We start from the raw sequence: 17362 nt of genomic DNA on the forward strand, positions 1-17362 counted from the left end.
CGATTGACCGATTCATCTGAAAATTTCAGGGCAGATAGTTCTTGACCTGATAAACATTTTTATCCCATGTCAGATTCCTCAAAATGCTTTCGTTTTTGAGTTATAAGCCAAAAACTGCATTTTAACCCTATGTTCTATTTTTAGCGGTGGCGGCCATCTTGGTTGGTTGACCAGGTCACGCCACACATTTTTTAAACTAGATACCCCAAAGATGATTGTGGCCAAGTTTGGATTAATTTGGCCAAGTAGTTTCAGAGGAGAAGATTTTTGCTAAAAAGGAGTCTGAACATTTGATACATACAAACGAGTTTGATGATTTGTGAGGTGTATGTTGGTTTTATAATAAAAAAAAAATACCAAAAAGAAAAGTCTCATTTTTAAAGTCAATGGTGTAACCAAAAGACAAATTGGTAGTGTAAGAGTTATCTTTCTCAAGATTTCAGCATTTGCAATAGTTTTCCCTTTGGAATGTACCTGTAGGCATGTTATGCAAAAGAAAAAAATCATTTATGTTGAAAATTTAGTGAAAAATCTTTTTTTTAAAAGTAAGTAGTACATTTGGATTAAATAAAAGGACCAATCACATTTGGTGAGGTCAAATGTATTACAAAGCATGATATATGTGGTAATTTACTAATTTTCCTAATATCCACAGACATATATTCAAATATTGATTACAATAAAAATATTGGTTTTCTTTCTGTTAACATAACATATTGCTCACTACTTTATTCACAAGATACAATAAGATCATTATATATGGAATCGAACACACCTTTCGTTTAGAGCCGTAAGTACATCTTCCTATTTGTTTTCGATAAAGAGAATTTTAAGTGTTTAAACATATTCAATCAGTGCCTTTTTATAAATACATTTATATATCTTTATTTCTCAAGAAACAAAATTACCTTGGTATAGCGATACGCGTAATGATTATTACACAATGTATATGTACAGACATACAAAAGTTATAATATTATACAAAATCAGGACAAAAAACATTAATTACAGTCAATAATATATAAGAATAACTTTAATCAATTATCATAAATTGTTTTTGAGATACGGTGCGAAATGTGAAAAAGAACACACACCTGTTTTAGTTACAACGTCCCGTAACTCGAAAAGTTTTAATCTAATTTTCACAAAAAATATACAGATAGTCTGACCCTCATTAGAAACAACTGTAAAACTATAATTAAAGTTTCATGAAAGTGAAAAATGAAAGTCGTTCTCAAGTAACGATGCGACATGTTACACCGGACAGACGGACGGACGAACAGATGGACGCCGAACATTTGTATACCGTAATACGTTCCGTCAAAATTTTGACGGGTGTATAAAAACGGTACATGGAGAAGGGATTTGTTGATTTCCACCAATGACTAGATCAACATGACGTGACCACGCCATGTCAATAAAATTTGATTGAATAATGTCTTTGCGATACATGATTACTGCCGAAACGTCAACTGCTAATCGAGTCATCGAATGCAATGGTAGACAGATGCATGCTCAACATATATCCCATATATTGAAAGGACAAAATTGAAATAATCGACTGCAAAAAAACATGCCTCAATATTGAACAACTTTATTGCCTCAAGACACTGTAATTCATGGGAAAGGAGCAAAATTAAAGGTACAAACAGAACTCAAAACATGCCTATGAGAATTGTTGGACCTTTTTGGAAATATTTTGGCGTTGATTGCAAATATTGCATATTGGAAATGCGAATAACACATAATTACGTAGTGTTGCGTTTTCAAAGTCCGTCAGTATATTTCTGGATAATCTTGGTCTTATTTTGTTCTGAGGCTCCCTGTATTTTCAACTTCCTTTACATATTCTAATAACTTTCCAACTTTTAAAGCAAATAATCAATTGGACACATTCAAGAAAACAAGTAAAGCTTTTGACTGATCATGAATGCTTATTAAAACAATAACTACAATTCCTTTTTGATACTTTTAACAAAAGAAGGTCTACTTGATTTCAGTATGATTTATTGAGATGATAATTAAAACTTTTCATAAAATCTCATATTTAAATAATTTCGACTTGTGATTGGTTCATATTTGTCAGAATTGTCCAGGCAACGGATTAATACGTCATCGTCTGGTAAAACAAACAACGCCACAGATTGACGATCTCTTCTCTTTTGGATTTCCTCTCCCGGAATAAGAACCCGGTGTTTCTAAAAATAAATATAAATCCTTAAATATTAATTGACATAAAGAGATACATTTAACATCTTTTAAACATATACATGTTTGAAATGAAATGTTTGCAAATTTTGTCCTTGTGCAAAACACTAAAGCAGCTGGACAATTCATCGGCATTCTATTGTTTACCTTTGATTGTATTCTCGTAACATATTTATTCTCTGGTACAATTAATAATCTCCCGAAATTACTTTTCAAACTGTAAGAAACCCGTTATATTTTAGATTGACTGTACTACAATTGTTTATAAAACAACATACCTCTTTTTCATAAAAAAAATTGATTAACTTCAGATATCATGGTTTCTTTTGTATTGATCATTAATTTTTTGGTTTTATTTTGTAGTCGTATTCTGTAAATCTTACATTAATAAGCAGTATTTTGGTTATGTTGTGTCTTGTGTAGTAAATTGTTTGTTTTTCTTTTTAGCCACGGCGTGGTCAATTTATTTCCGAATTGTGAGTTTGATTGTCCCTCTGGTTTCTTTCGCCTCTCTTCTACTTCTTGCTTTGTTTACCACAGCATTAAAAAGTATTGTTTCATGTTCAGATCAGTTTCGTAATTTAAACTTAGTACAAATAAATTCACTTCTTATATTCAAAAATAACGGAAATTTGAATCAGAATAAAAAGGATTTAAAAGAAAAGTAATGCCAATCCCCTTCCCGAAGAAAAAAGTTGTAAACAGAATAAAGCTGTAAAGCTTTGAAGATAGCATTTGCTAAATTCAATCAATTAATCAATATTAAGAGTGTGTATGAGAAACTACGTCCAAGAATTTCACAATGGAAGCGAACATGCAAATGCAGTAAACACTCAAATTATAACACATTCATGTATTCACTTCTTAACTATATCTAATCAGTTACGTAAAGCAGCCGTCATCAAGTACTGATGATATTTTCATCAAATCGAACCAATTTGAACTTATTCTATCTAGTCTTAAAAAAGCAATCTTTAGTATGTATCAGTATGGTACAGGCGGAAACCTGGTTGAAATAGAACAAACAAAATCGAAGCTCTTTGTTAGAGAAGGCGATAAATGCTTACTGTAATGTTTACCATAGTAACAAAATTTTTAAAAGTTAATTAAAATGGAAATTTTCTACTCAATTACAAAGTATTCTATTTTGAAAACACTATTTGCTGAAGTTTTCAATTTAAGCAGAGCAATTAGATACCAAGTCGACGACATGGGTATCTATCAAAGTTGGATGTAGAAAATGCATAACCTCCGATTTTGTTTCAAACAAAATATCACGGACAGAGGACATATCAATCTATTAGTTCAGTAATTTCCGTGTCTGCCCTTCCATTATGTGACTCAAGAAAAAAATCCAAAAAATTGGTTAAAATTGTACCGAAAAGAGAAAATCGAGTGTACCTTTTGATGTTGGGGCGTGTTTGTGCGTTGAATATTTCAGAAATTCACAGTACTTAAAGATGAAATATATTGGTCAAGTGAAATACCTTACTAATGAGTCACAAAAACAGAGTAGGTGTGTTCGAATAGCTAATGTTTACTAAAATTAATTGACGGCCGTCTTTTAAGTTGGATGGTAAAAATGCATATCTTCGAAAAAACATATTGTTTGGGTGTGTGATAATTAGGATTTATAGTCTTCAACCACTGAAATTTTTTAATCTGCCCTTCCACGAAATATTTAATTAGAATTTTTTTAAAATGTCACTATGAATTTTCGAAAATTCCACCTGACAACCAATCAGACAATTATAGTTTTAAGTTGACTCAATGAAGACAAGAACATTAACTGATGCTCATTAGCTGGTATATATACATTTGTCTTTTAAAAGACAACTGACATATAAGGATCGTAATAGTGCTATGTGGATAAATATATCGGTTTTCAAGAGCTAAAGAGGTAGCGCGTCATCCCTGCAATGGCTTCCATTTCTACGATTGTAAAAATTAAATGGCATAATGGGGAGAAAATTTTGACGAAATGGAATCCTGACTGCAAAACCAACAGTCAAAAAGTACAAATGTAGAACTAACTGAGGTATATCAATTAAATCTTGGAATAGACTTGAAATTAACATTGTTTATAAAAAATGAATCTTTTTTCCTGTTTTTTGACGTAAATTTAAAAAAAAAATGAATTATACACTGATGGACAAATTTCTAGCAATAACAAGCGAAGCAAACTAGTTGGATATAAAATGACATTGAAAAAAAATAATACCAATTTAGAATTTTTCATAAAATTTTCCATAAAGATAGTCAATACAAGTGATTGGAGGGTATTTCTCAGAATCGTCTAAACACGTGATGACGCTAAATGAATCAGGCACAACAAACAAAGCTGCAGACTGTCGACTTTGTCGTTTTATTGGTTCTTCATTCGGAATTAAAACACGATGTTTCTGTAAATAAAAGTTAATATATTGACTGATGTTTAATTTCCAGCGACAAGTGTTTAATGCATACTCAAAACAATTGTATACCTGAAATTTTTCAGACAGCCAGTGATGGCAAGGTATTACATGTATATTAAAACTGGTCACACTATAGTATTACAAAAACGTTCTAACAAGTTCAAAACTAATAAACAATGACGGGATGTACAAGTACCGAGCCACGTCAAATGGTATTTTGGAAGACATTAGTTTTATCAACCTTCAAGTTGGTAATCGTTTTTTTTACCGACGTAAACAATCTGTATTTCTTTTACTTTTTTTTAGAATTCGTTTTCATTTAAAAATATATAGTATTTCACGTTTTGGATTGATTGAACATGTTGAACAGTTAATCTACAAGTATTTATAGCAGATGAAGACAAACGAAATTAAGACGAATCAGTCCGTTACGAAACTACTCGTAGTATGCTTCAAAACTTAACAATTTGAATTCTTTATATTTTCAAGAGCATGCAGAAGCGCACTTTGACTAGTTGATCTCGTCAAAACTGTGGCATATATCCATTTTTTTAATCACTGTCGATTTGTGGTGTCGAATCAAGAATAAATACAACAATGAGTTGACACGTTGTTGTACGATACAAACGTGCATGCATGTATTACAAATTGAGACTGGAAATGGCAAATTTGTCAAAGAGAGACAACCATAACAAAGGGCAGAACACAACAGAACACGACAAATGGGTTTTATAGAAAATCACACAACCAGAGGCGGGCTTTAGCTGGCCCTTAAACTAAAATCACAATTCATTGTAGTCCAGGGGAAATGAACGTTACACTAAACTCATATAAAATGAACTGAAATTAAAAAAAATATACAAGACTAACAAAGCAGCTTTATATATATGTTATCATTAAGGCAGAACAGACTCCTTCCCCCCACGAAGAACACTAACCAAGCTGACAAACAATCAAAATTGAAACATTCAGAAATATAATATTATATACATGTAGATATACATACAAATTTAAAACTAACATACAAACTGTCACTTTGCCACACTAAAAAAGACATTAATTTTTAACTTTACCGTTGCAATAAGTTTATCTGCCGTCCATCTCTGCATCATATCCCCAATGTTTACAACAATGGTACTAGAGATTGGTGTAGCTGGAATATAGTCACCATCACGTGTTTTCACCTGTTTTAGACAAGAAAGACATATACATGTGTATATACATTTAAGAATTGAATGCTTCTTTTTGTAACTGTATTGGGGTGTAAAAGCGTTGACCGAAGTTCATTTTGTATCAAGCGCACGGAACCCGGGTTGGGTCAAACAAAAACAAATATTTGTATTTGCTGCATCTCTGACAAGCACGTCGCATTTAGGAGTAAGAGTAGCTTAGCTAGAAGTCAGAATAATGTGTCCGGGTAAGGTGACATACGTTTTATCTTACTGTGGACTGTTAGCATGTGAGCCAGCACGGTACAAGGCTTAGTGAGTCGACCTATTACAAAGCATGGTAAATTTTCATTTTACATTAACAAGTTCTCATTTTTAATGTGCATATTAATTTGCCACTGGACATTAAGCATCCATCCATCACCACGATCATTAACTCTAACATTTTAAAAAAAACAGGCATGTCAAAATATTTTTTTTTTATTGCACACCAAATAGTTCAATGCCGAAACGTCAGTTTCAATCTGCAGAAGATGTGATGTATTATAGAACAATTTGTTCTCTTCAAATCTATTTTTGAATGATCAGACAATAGCGCAGTGTGTGTGTATACGTTTACCTCCAGTCCACCGACGAGATCTTGGAATAATAGCGTCAGTGTACCATAATCTGAATGCTCACCACATCGTACTTGTCCTTCTTTTATTTCTGCAATAATTGACTTATTAATCTCAGGTTTGGAATTTGTTATGTAAAATGTTCTTGTGAATATAATTAGGTCATATGCACTAAAATTGAAAACCAACCTTGAAGTCTCTGTGAAGGAAATAAAAATATAATTTTACTTTTGTCCGAAATTTTTTTTCCAGGTTTCGTATACATTGTTTGCAATTATAATGTAGTTATGTATTCTTAATTCTTTTTTAAATAATAATTTTGTATTATACATTTTTTAAGGGGCCAGATTAACATTGCCTCTTTGATGCAGGATTATTTGCAGTGTTGAAGACACATTTATGGACTTCGGCTGTTTTCTGTTCTATGGTCGGGTAGTTGTCTCTTTGACACATTCACCGTTTCCTTTGTCAATCTTAATCAAATTATTTTGTGTATCTGTCGCATCGGGGTAATATCACACCTACTTTTTTTTTTGTATATCAACACGACAAATATCTGATGACATTATAGAAAATCTTACCCTTTTCCATTGGAATAGCCGGATAAAACAAACTTCTAAGAGCAGTTACATTTCCTCTTTGTCCAATTAATTTATGACAGTTTCGAAAGAAATTTTTGTCCTGAAATTTAAGAAACGTATAAATGGTTTTGATAAGTGTTGTTAGTTCTACAGAAAAATCAAGTACAATCCTTTAAAAGAATAAAACAACATGTGTCATGGGCACAATAATAATACACATGCACGCATGTATACATACACTATTGTGCTTCAAATACTAATAAAGACCCACCATCCAGTTTTAGTGAACATACGAAAGACAGAATAAGCTTGCTTCAACTGGAAATGGATAGACCTAGCTTATTACGCAAATATGTACTTTGGCATAATAAATTACAGGCTTTTTCGTTTTTGCAATTTTTGAACTGACGAATGTTCTCTATTTTTTGTATACATAGACCTTGAAGAAAAATGATACGTATCCAAAAGACATTGTCTCTGCTCACAAAGATTTTTTCTAGGTTAAGTTAAAAACGAAATATGGTTTAAAAAATCACTGTTTGTAATATTTCATAGACTTCGACACAGTATATAAACGCGGACCGCGAAGAAGACCCCAAATGAACTGTTGTTACGCAATAAGAAATATCCACAATACCGCTTGCTCAACATTAAACCTGGTTAACAGGAAACTTTAATAACAAATAAACAGAAAAAAAATAGTATGGTCCTGTCATTTGTACACGTCTAGTTGGCTGATTACAGAATACATGTAATATACGTGTGGTATAATATTGAAACTATGATAAAAACATTTTATTTCATGTCAATTTATTTACCTCTAAATTCAAACCAACGGAGATAACATCAAAAACTCTTAAGGCTAGGTCTATGCATTTCTTTAAGAAATCCATTAAAACATTCTCGAATTCTGGCATATTGGTCGGCCATATCTGAGAATAAAAATGAAGTATACTTAAAAATAGTATAATATTCACCGAGGAAAATCCCCAAACCAAGTTAAACAATCATTATTATATGTGCAAACGCTACATATGCACACCAAAACTGAGCACAGACTGCAGACGCAAACGACAACAAAGATATCATTGACAAGCTAATTACTGAGCAATTGCGAAACCTACCAAAAACTTTCGGTGATCTCATTTGATTGATAAGAGTAAGCAGAACCTGCTTCCGAAGTGGGAACCGTGTTCATAACACATTTTGTGTGGTTCCAAATGTGGACAATCATTTTGTTATGTGTAGATCCCCTAATTGATGTCTGCGGTAATATTAAAAAAAACCAAGCAGTTATATATCATTGGTCATATATTAATTCATCCACCTGTGTATATTTGTATAGATGCAAGCCTACATCTATCCGACCATCATTCAATGATATGTATATACCTACTTCGCATGTTGGAGTAATGTTATAGGTTTCTTTGTAATCTCCGACTGGTCTTTCTAAATTCAGGCTGAAACAGAGAGCTTATATAATTTGAAAAGGGAAAGTACAAATGTACCTGAAAATACACCAGGTCATCAACCATTACAAATGTCATCGTCGGCTTACATATATATTTAAGAATTCAATTTGAATGTTTCTTTTTGTAACTTCGTTGGGGTGTAAAAGCGTTGACCGAAGTACATTCCGCGCTTCATTCTAAAACTGCGCACGGTCAACGCTTTTACATCCCTATGAAGTTACAAAAAGAATCATTAAATACTTATAATTACATTTTTTTAGCTAGGATCATGAAAACACGATTTTTATCAAGTTTGTATACAATTTACATGTGCACTTTATTGTGGGACCTCGTGTCATCATGAATGATAAATTTTATTGTGTAATGAAGTTGATTAAGGAATTAGAACGCGAGATTGCAGTATAGCCAATCAGTATAACGTATTATAATGAAACTACATCTAATGTAATTATATATGTTTATCTACATTTTCAATAACATTCCAGTTGGATGTTTAAGTTATTAACAGTTTATTTATATATATGGACCAGATTTTACCTAGAAAAATTACACCGCATTTCAGAGACCTCTACACATTCTTTAAACAAACAAACAGTCGGATCAAATAAAATTTAGAAATAAGCTATTGCATATTAAACTATAATAACTAAAGATATCAGAAACTTGAAAACTAGAGGCCGCTGAGGTGTCTGTATTCTTCACAAATATGCATATTTTCATTTATTGCTGTTTATAGTTTTGCTCAATCTACTATAATAGTGTTTATGTTGACATGTTTAAAAATTAAAAAACCTCAAAGTTTGTACCGATTTCAATATGCTACAATCGCGTTCTAAAAAAACGTTACATTGTACATACATTATCTAGTATTTGTAAACAGTTTCGTATATAAAAAGAATTGAAAAATAAATTAACTTTTCTTTCTCCAATCCGATCCATCCATCATAACCTTCATCTGGTTTGGCACATTTTACTTTTTCTTCTAATGGCTGACTGAAGAACTTTTTTGAATATTCCAATACGTGTTTCAACTGAAATAATTTATATTTGAAATGAAATTTATTTTACGTATTATTCGTGTTAGCTTCTACTTTCAATGAGTTAAAGGGTACTATAACAGAACACATAAGGAGGTTAACTTTTTAAAAATCAATCGACCAATACTATTGTTAAAGATCGTTAAAGAGAAATAAAGCTTCTCCATGATCAACATTAGTGTTTCTCAAACTGCTAAATTTATACATATATTTATAGATTATCGTTGATTATCTCAACGAGATTGATTTTCTCGCTTGAGCTGGTACAGTGAAAGTGAGAAAAGCAATCGAGTTGAGATGACCAATGATAATCTGTTTATCGCTTTTTTACCTATGACGACCTTGTCAATTTCAATGTCAATTTCGTTAACAACGCCACGTGGCTTCCTTAGTTTCTAGCGATAATTTTTCCATCTCAAGCGAGAAGCATGATATGAAAATTATCACAAAAAAAGATCAAAGGAAAAATGAACAAAATAGTGATAATAAGTTATATATCATATGAAACTATTCCAGTAAATATCTAGAAATTTACAAAGTTTTGTGAACAGAGTTGAGTTCAATATCGTAGCAGCTACGTAGCGGCTACATACATGTACATGTGTAGCTCAATATCTATATACAAATGTAACAACGAGTCTATACATGTAGCTACACGTTCAATAGTCAAAATCTACGAAGCACTATTAGACGTAGCTGCTACGATATTGGACGTAACCCAGGTCATGTGCAACAATACATACGAAAATTAAACGAGCAAAATCTATTGAAGTCAGAGTGTAGGGAAACCTTTAAAACGTCCATGTGAATCTTAATTTTAGCTGTTCTTCAATAATTTGAGTTTATAACAAAATGAATTGCTATCAACATACTGTTATGTCTAAACAATGACTTTTGCTGGTTTGTTTTGTTGACGTTGGTGTCTACTGAAACCTAGATAAAGTAAACACTGAATAACTGGAGGTGTTAAACGACCTTGACTGGCGGTTAAGCCCACGAACGGTCAGCCGGTGCCCAAAAGCGTTTGGTGAGCATTGTAATTTTGTTGTTGTTGTGACGTATGTAAAAATCAGTAATTTTGGTTTTTATGGTTCTACATGTATTTTTTTCTTCTAATGTCGGTTTGTAGTCTGTTATCCTCACAACGGCTGCTTTTATGGCAAGATTTATCAACTGTGCAGCCATATTAAAAACAACATTATACAATAAGTTATATACCTGAGCATCAGGAACCCCGTGGTTTTTTAAATAACAGAACCCAATATTCTGTAGAGCTTTACACATCTGGTCTCCTAGTTCTTTCAAGGCCTCCCTAGGTACGGACTCCACCTTTTCGATATGAAGCCCATACTTTTGGAAATCTATCACAGGTATTGAAGACATTTAAGATGGCTTTAAAGTCTGCAATAAAATAAAACAAAGCACAAGCATATCACAAATCAGAAGACTCGTTGAACTTTAAAACACCGCGAAACTTTCTAATTTTAATAACACCGCGATACTTTCTGGCATGCATATTTTTAAATCTGATAAATAAAGATAAGAACATTAAACAAAAATTTCAACATTGAATGGTTGTCACTGTTTGATATTCCGGCGAATCTGAGTGAATCTCCGATGTGTTTCGGGGTTTAATAAAATACGATTAAGTTTTTAATATACACTTTTTTGTTATTGTTGTTTGTCTTTTCGTTCATTTTATTTTAAATGTGAATTTCAAATGCCCCCTTGACTGCTGTACCCCAATTTTTGACACTTTTATCTATTGTATCTGGTTTTTTTTGCTCAATATAATGTATAATTTTCAAAATGTTTACTATAAGAGAAAACTACAAAAGACAAAAAATAATTCCCTAAAGACTACACAGGACATTTAGGATTGACGAGGGGTGCCATTGCAGCCAATATACAATACAATACAATACAAAGGTTTTTGTATTGCCAATTATGACGCCAAATAATTTAAGCAGTACAATTAAGTTCAATTTCATACAAGTTATTACATATTGATTACATTGATTATTTCAAAATTAAACAAAATCAAGTCTTTTTCAGCAGAACAATTTCTGCAGGAATGATATACATGATATACAGTTTTACAATATCAAATATGGACAAACTACCGGTGACTAAACTGTTTCCAGAATTAAATATGAGATTTTAAAAAGGTGTTTTTCCATATTGCAGCCGTCATATGTATACATGTATGATCTTATTATTCTTGATATGTTTCAAGACCTTCCCGAACTGTTCGTAATACTTAAACGCCTCATTTATTTCAAACCCGAAAGACTTTAAAAGTAACTAACAATTAATTGAATCCATTTTTTTTTACTGTGAATAAAGGAAAAAGGGAACCATGGATTATGAACTCAAATAGTAAGACAACATTGGGTTGAAACTTTTTGGAAAAGAAGCACAGTCATAATATATAAAAAAAAAAAAAAAAAAAAAAAAAGAAGATGTGGTAAGATTGAAAATGAAACAACTGTCCACAAAATACCAAAATGGCACAGACATTAACAACTATAGGTCACCGTACGGCCTTCGACAATGAGCAAAGCCCGTACCCCATAGTCAGCTATAAAAGGCCCCGATAAGACAATGTAAAACAATTCAAACTAGAAAACTAACGGCCTTATATATTTATCTAAAAAAAATGAACGGAAAACAAATATGTAACACATAAATAAATGACAACCACTGAATCACAAACTCCTGGCTTGGGACAGGCACATGCATAATCTACATTATGTCTGAATCTATATAATGTCTTGAGTAGTACACAGCTTCTATCGCCTTTAAATAATTCCGAAACTTAGCTTCTATTAACAACTTCTGTAGGAATAAAAAATAAAAAGTACATTAAAATCCTAAACGAATTTTATCTTTCTGAAATGGGTTTAACTTTTATATATCTAGTATGCCAGGCCTTAAAACTTTTCCAACTAGACATATATTACTTAGTCTGTGCACAGATTAGTTTTTTAGATGTAAAATACAGCCATGATAGTTGTCCATTTGTTATAATGAACCTAACATAGAGTACACAACTGCGTTTGTTCTGTATAAAGTGACATTAAATTTATAAAATAGATGTGTTCCTTAGTGGCGACAGTCTTTATGATATATTTACTTACTTTCTAGAGTTTAGCCCTACTTCCTTGGTGTGTACGTCTATATCTTTGTTGACATTTTTATCAGAATTTATGTATAGACACGAGTGTCCACTCAATGATGAAGTGTGTTTACGATGTTTATAATATTTGTGAGTACAGGTAAATTTATGAGACTACAATGTATTTCGAGTGCATTAGTGTACGATCATGTGGATGATAACCGTAAATATATATTTTTTTTTATCAAAAAAGATAAACAGGTGACATTGTTATAAAAGTTTGTTCTTGTATTGTACTGTTAAATTTATGTACAACACTGCCCCAGTCGCAGTGGCGAATCCAGAACTTTTCATAAGGGGGGGGGGGGGGGGGTCGCTCTTTCCCGTCATGCTACAGTGATTCCCTATATCATCAACTAAATTTTCCCAACGAAAGGAGGCGGGCCCATAAGTCCTTCTCCTTGGATCCGCTTATGCCAGGTAAGGGAAAGATTTGGTACCAACAAACAGGTTTTGTATAAAATATAAAGGCCGTTAGTTTTCTCATTTGAATTGTTTTACATTTGCCATTTCGTTGCCGCTTAGATAGTCGACTATTTCATTGTAAACAGTCTTAACGTGGTCTTTAATCGTTTCCGTACAATTTTAACTTTTCCGTAATTTACCAAAACAGTCTCAATGAAATTTACAATTTTAGAAATTAGAAATTGACAATAAGGGTCGGTTGAAGACAAACCTTTACGACAAAAGAGATGATTTCAGCTTTCCAATTGTGAACTTTCCATTTCTAAGTAGCAACGTTCCAGCAGCACCTGCATACGGGGTATTATATCTCCCAATTGATACGATATTCCCGTGCTTGCATTTCCTATCATGATTTTCTTGATAGAGGGTTACTGCTCACAAGGAAGCTATTAAACCAAGAGTTCCAAATGGTGAAGTTGAAATCATCGTTCGTAAATTTTACGGACGCCATCACGAGTTGGTTGACCGTTTAGAATAACTGTTTCACATATGATATCGGATATGTTCCTCACGTCGTAACTACAATCCCCTTCCTTTTCATGAATTTGACCTACCGAATTAGACTATTTACCGGATTTGTAATCACATAAGCAACACGACGGGTGCCGCATGTGGAGCAGGATATGCTTACCCTTCCGGAGCACCTGAGATCACCCCTAGTTTTTGATGGGGTTCGTGTTGTTTATTCTTTAGTTTTCTATGTTGTGTCATATGTACTATTGTTTTTCTGTTTGTCTTTCTCATTTTTAGCCATGACGTTGTCAGTTTGTTTTAGATTTATGAGTTTGACTGTCACTTTGGTATCTTTCGTCCCTCTTTTAAGCCTTATATGATATGAAGGTGCGTCTAACAATAGAGTTAACGGGAAAGTAGTTTATATATATATACTGCCCTTTACCTAGACTGGTTCGCGATCGCAATATTAAGTATGTTACACATATATACCTCGTGAGAGAGTATGCTAATAGCTAATACCTGGAACGTAGTCCCGGGAACCAGGATACTCTCTACCTTACTTGTCAAGGTTCGATTAGTTAATTTATAGTAAGAATTATAATTTTTAAAAGATTGTTTGATAAAAATGATTAAAACACAAAAACGGAAAAGATGAAAGGGGATTCATGCATGCCCCGAGCGCTTGTGAACTAATGTACATGTAAAGGTTATAATACTAATGTCACAGAAACGAAGGGACGCAAACAATGTATGAAAAAGCTAATCTTTTGTAAAGTGGGGCTAACAAATTTGTATCGGAAAAAAAGATTTGTAGAATATACATTTTTGATGTAGATTTTCGTCTATTAAACGTTGCATCCCAGGCCTAACATGTATCATGGTTTCGAATAATAAATAAAGACGACCAATTCTAGGGTCGAAAGATAAGAGTGCGATTTATGTATAATGAGGCATCAAGTTTCCAATTAAACTCATCATAAAATAGGACTGCTTTTTCCGTATAAAAAAAAGTATTTTCAAACAATTTGACTTTGTTGCTAAGTTGCGCCATTGTGATTTTTAGAGTGTATTGTTTTAACATAACGATTGTCTATAGTGCTTACAATTTAGATCACGCCATAGCGCAATTTTTTAACACTGCCCGAACAAGCGAGTAGATTAATTAACTGAGGATCGACATTGTAATTATTTTTGTTTATAATCCGAGCCCGATTTTAGGGGGATGATATGGTGGCAGAATGCGGCCATTTAAGAAAAAAATATGTTGTTCCCTGAAGATACTATGTCGTTCCCTCAAGATGCTATGTCGTTCCATGAAGATACTATGTAAAAGTATGTTGTTCCCTCAAGATGTTATGTCGATCCCTCAAGATGTTATCTCGTTTCCTCAAGATACTTTGTTGTTCCCTCAACATAGTTTTAAAATTGTATTGATATTGCTGTGTTGAGGAACGAGATAACTATCTTGAGGGACCAACATAGCATCTTGAGGGAACGATATATCATCTTGAGGGGAAAACATATTATCTTGAGGGAACGGCATAATATCTTGAGGGAACGGCATGATATCTTGAGTGAACGACATATCATCTTGAGGGGGGAACAAATTATCTCGAGGGAACGACATAATATCTTGAGGGAACGACATGATATCTTGAGGAAACGACATGATATCTTGAGTGAACGACATATCATCTTAAGGGAACGCGAGAACTATCTTGTGGGAACGACATTGCATTCTGAGGGAACGACATAGTATCTTGAGGGAACAACATTTTTTTCTTTTCTTTCATGACCGCATTCTGCCACCGTAGGATGATGTGTGCTTCCCTTTATGGAAATATACATTTTGTACATATATGGTTAACGAAAATAAACAGTCTATAAGTCCCACTAATAAAGGAGTCTTCAAAAGTTGGTACGATACCTTACCCTCTCCAAATTATTGATACGCAACTGATTATTTATCTTTAATTTTATGAAGCCAATGAATTCAACAATTAGTAAGCAATAGGCGGATCATTCTCTACCTCGTAACTAGTGTATTGGCTACAGGTAAGACTGTGCATCTGTCTTTAGGGTATGGGAAAATTTTCTCTAAAAAGGTCCAACTCGGTTCCCTATAATATTTGTGATTGTCAGTCTTCATTTCCTGTATTCTTCTCAAGCCGGATATTTGTCTCAGTATATTGGCGTTGATACACATACTTATAGCAACTGCTCAGTCCTCACCTTCGTCCCTCTTTGGTTTCACGTGACTTGGTATTTTATTCCTCTTTTAACTTGTTTGGGCGTTTACGTGTCAGGGGTGAATCAAACCATTCATAAAAGGGGGTGTTTCCAACTACGTGTCCCCATTCAAATGCATTGATCGACCAAAACAAGGGGGATACAATCCCCCGGGCAGAATCAATTTGCGCCAATTGCAGTTTTGAAAAGGTATAAATTCATTTGCGCCACTCTCTTTTATTTTGATGGTATAAATTGCGCCAATAATTGAAATGAAATTGCGCCACATTTACCTGTTAATATTTTTTACCTATATCATACCTGTACATGTTTTGCCTATATCAAGACAAGACAAGACAAGACAAATACTTTATGAAAGACTCACCACTTGTTACTTTTTTAAAATATACAGCTTTTTAAAACACAAGATAACAACAACAGCCACTATATAAAGAGTTTCGAGAGACTATAAAACATTTTTTCTTAAAATTATAATACAAATATAAGTCAACTATCACGAGTATAAAATACATTTTCGCTTGTAAATGAACATTTTTACAGCAGATTTTGGAAGTATACAATACCACATTTTCATTTGTAAAAAAAATAAATTATTTCATTATCAGTCTCAAGAAATTATTAGAACGTCAAATTTTGATCTGCGAGAATAAGAAAAGCAACCAATATGTTTTCATAGCGACCTTCAAAAATAATGAATTCAGAGATCTTCAGTCAAAATTGAAGAAGAAAATTTAGAAAAGAAAGATTTAAAATAATTATGTGCGTCAGTCTATGTATAAAGAGAGAAGAAAACTGCGTTCGGCTTAGTCTTAAAATCAAGCAGAATTTCAGAATATTGGATGATAATGGTGTTGTTACAAATAAAGATGATGACTTTGTATTATGTAACGATCCACAAAGCGGGATAATTTTTTAAGGATGCAAGGCTATTTTCTGTGTACAATGTCAATGGATTTTTTTGCTGATGGTACCCAGTCAATATCTTTTAGTTGTTATATAAAAATAAATCAAATTGGTGCAATTAGAGGATTATTTTATTGGCGCAGTTGATACCTATAGTTTTAAATATAAGGTGGCGCAAAAGAAGTATTGGCGCAATTAAGTTGTGGCGCAAATGAGTTACTTTTTGGCGCAAAAAGATATCGCCCAATCCCCCTCCCCGCTGGTTCCGCCACTGCATGTCAACTGTCATTCTGTGCTGTTCTAGTTCTAGTTCGCTGTTGTTTTTTGTTTGTCTTGATCTTTCACTATAGAACTTCAGTTTCCCCCTTTCACATATTAGGGGAGTGAGGTTTCACTACTATGAACAACATAAATAAATATATATCAGCGTTGGATAAAACAACCCGCTTCCTTCGGTCGAAAAATTGTTTACCCCTTGTATCACTCATATGAGTTTTATTTTAGATGAATTTAGTCGCGGAACTAGCGAATAAAGTAGCGTCAGTCAAAATGAAACAACATGAAAAAAAGAGACAAACCAAGGTCCTACAAATAGGATGAGAAATTGGACGA

General features: G+C 33.1%; 1 protein-coding gene across 2 annotated transcripts; it reads right to left on the bottom strand.

Moving 5' to 3' along the window:
- Positions 1-1990: 1990 nt before the first annotated feature.
- On the bottom strand, positions 1991-12758 carry LOC134687265 (uncharacterized). Of its 2 annotated transcripts, XM_063547417.1 has the most exons (10): positions 12639-12758; positions 10717-10899; positions 9377-9492; positions 8386-8449; positions 7808-7921; positions 6990-7089; positions 6411-6499; positions 5696-5806; positions 4430-4610; positions 1991-2198 (listed from the first exon to the last, which is right to left on the bottom strand). In XM_063547417.1, exons 2-9 carry the CDS (start codon positions 10879-10881, stop codon positions 4434-4436), a joined length of 936 nt encoding a protein of 311 aa, XP_063403487.1. In that variant the 5' UTR covers positions 10882-10899; positions 12639-12758; the 3' UTR covers positions 1991-2198; positions 4430-4433. The 2 variants fall into 2 exon arrangements, with proteins under 2 accessions (XP_063403487.1, XP_063403486.1); XM_063547416.1 differs by lacking the exon at positions 4430-4610.
- Positions 12759-17362: the final 4604 nt, after the last annotated feature.

Source organism: Mytilus trossulus, chromosome 10 (genome assembly GCF_036588685.1).
Source record: "Mytilus trossulus isolate FHL-02 chromosome 10, PNRI_Mtr1.1.1.hap1, whole genome shotgun sequence".
Lineage (NCBI taxonomy): Eukaryota > Metazoa > Mollusca > Bivalvia > Mytilida > Mytilidae > Mytilus > Mytilus trossulus.

Excerpts from the sequence above, each read along its gene's own strand:
- LOC134687265 (XM_063547416.1), bottom strand. The coding sequence starts at position 10,881 with ATGTCTTCAATACCTGTGATAGATTTCCAAAAGTATGGGCTTCATATC. Across the intron at positions 7,090-7,807 it reads CCGTTGGTTTGAATTTAGAG|GACAAAAATTTCTTTCGAAA; the intron begins GTAAATAAATTG and ends CTTAAATTTCAG. Across the intron at positions 5,807-6,410 it reads ATCTCGTCGGTGGACTGGAG|GTGAAAACACGTGATGGTGA; the intron begins GTAAACGTATAC and ends TGTCTAAAACAG.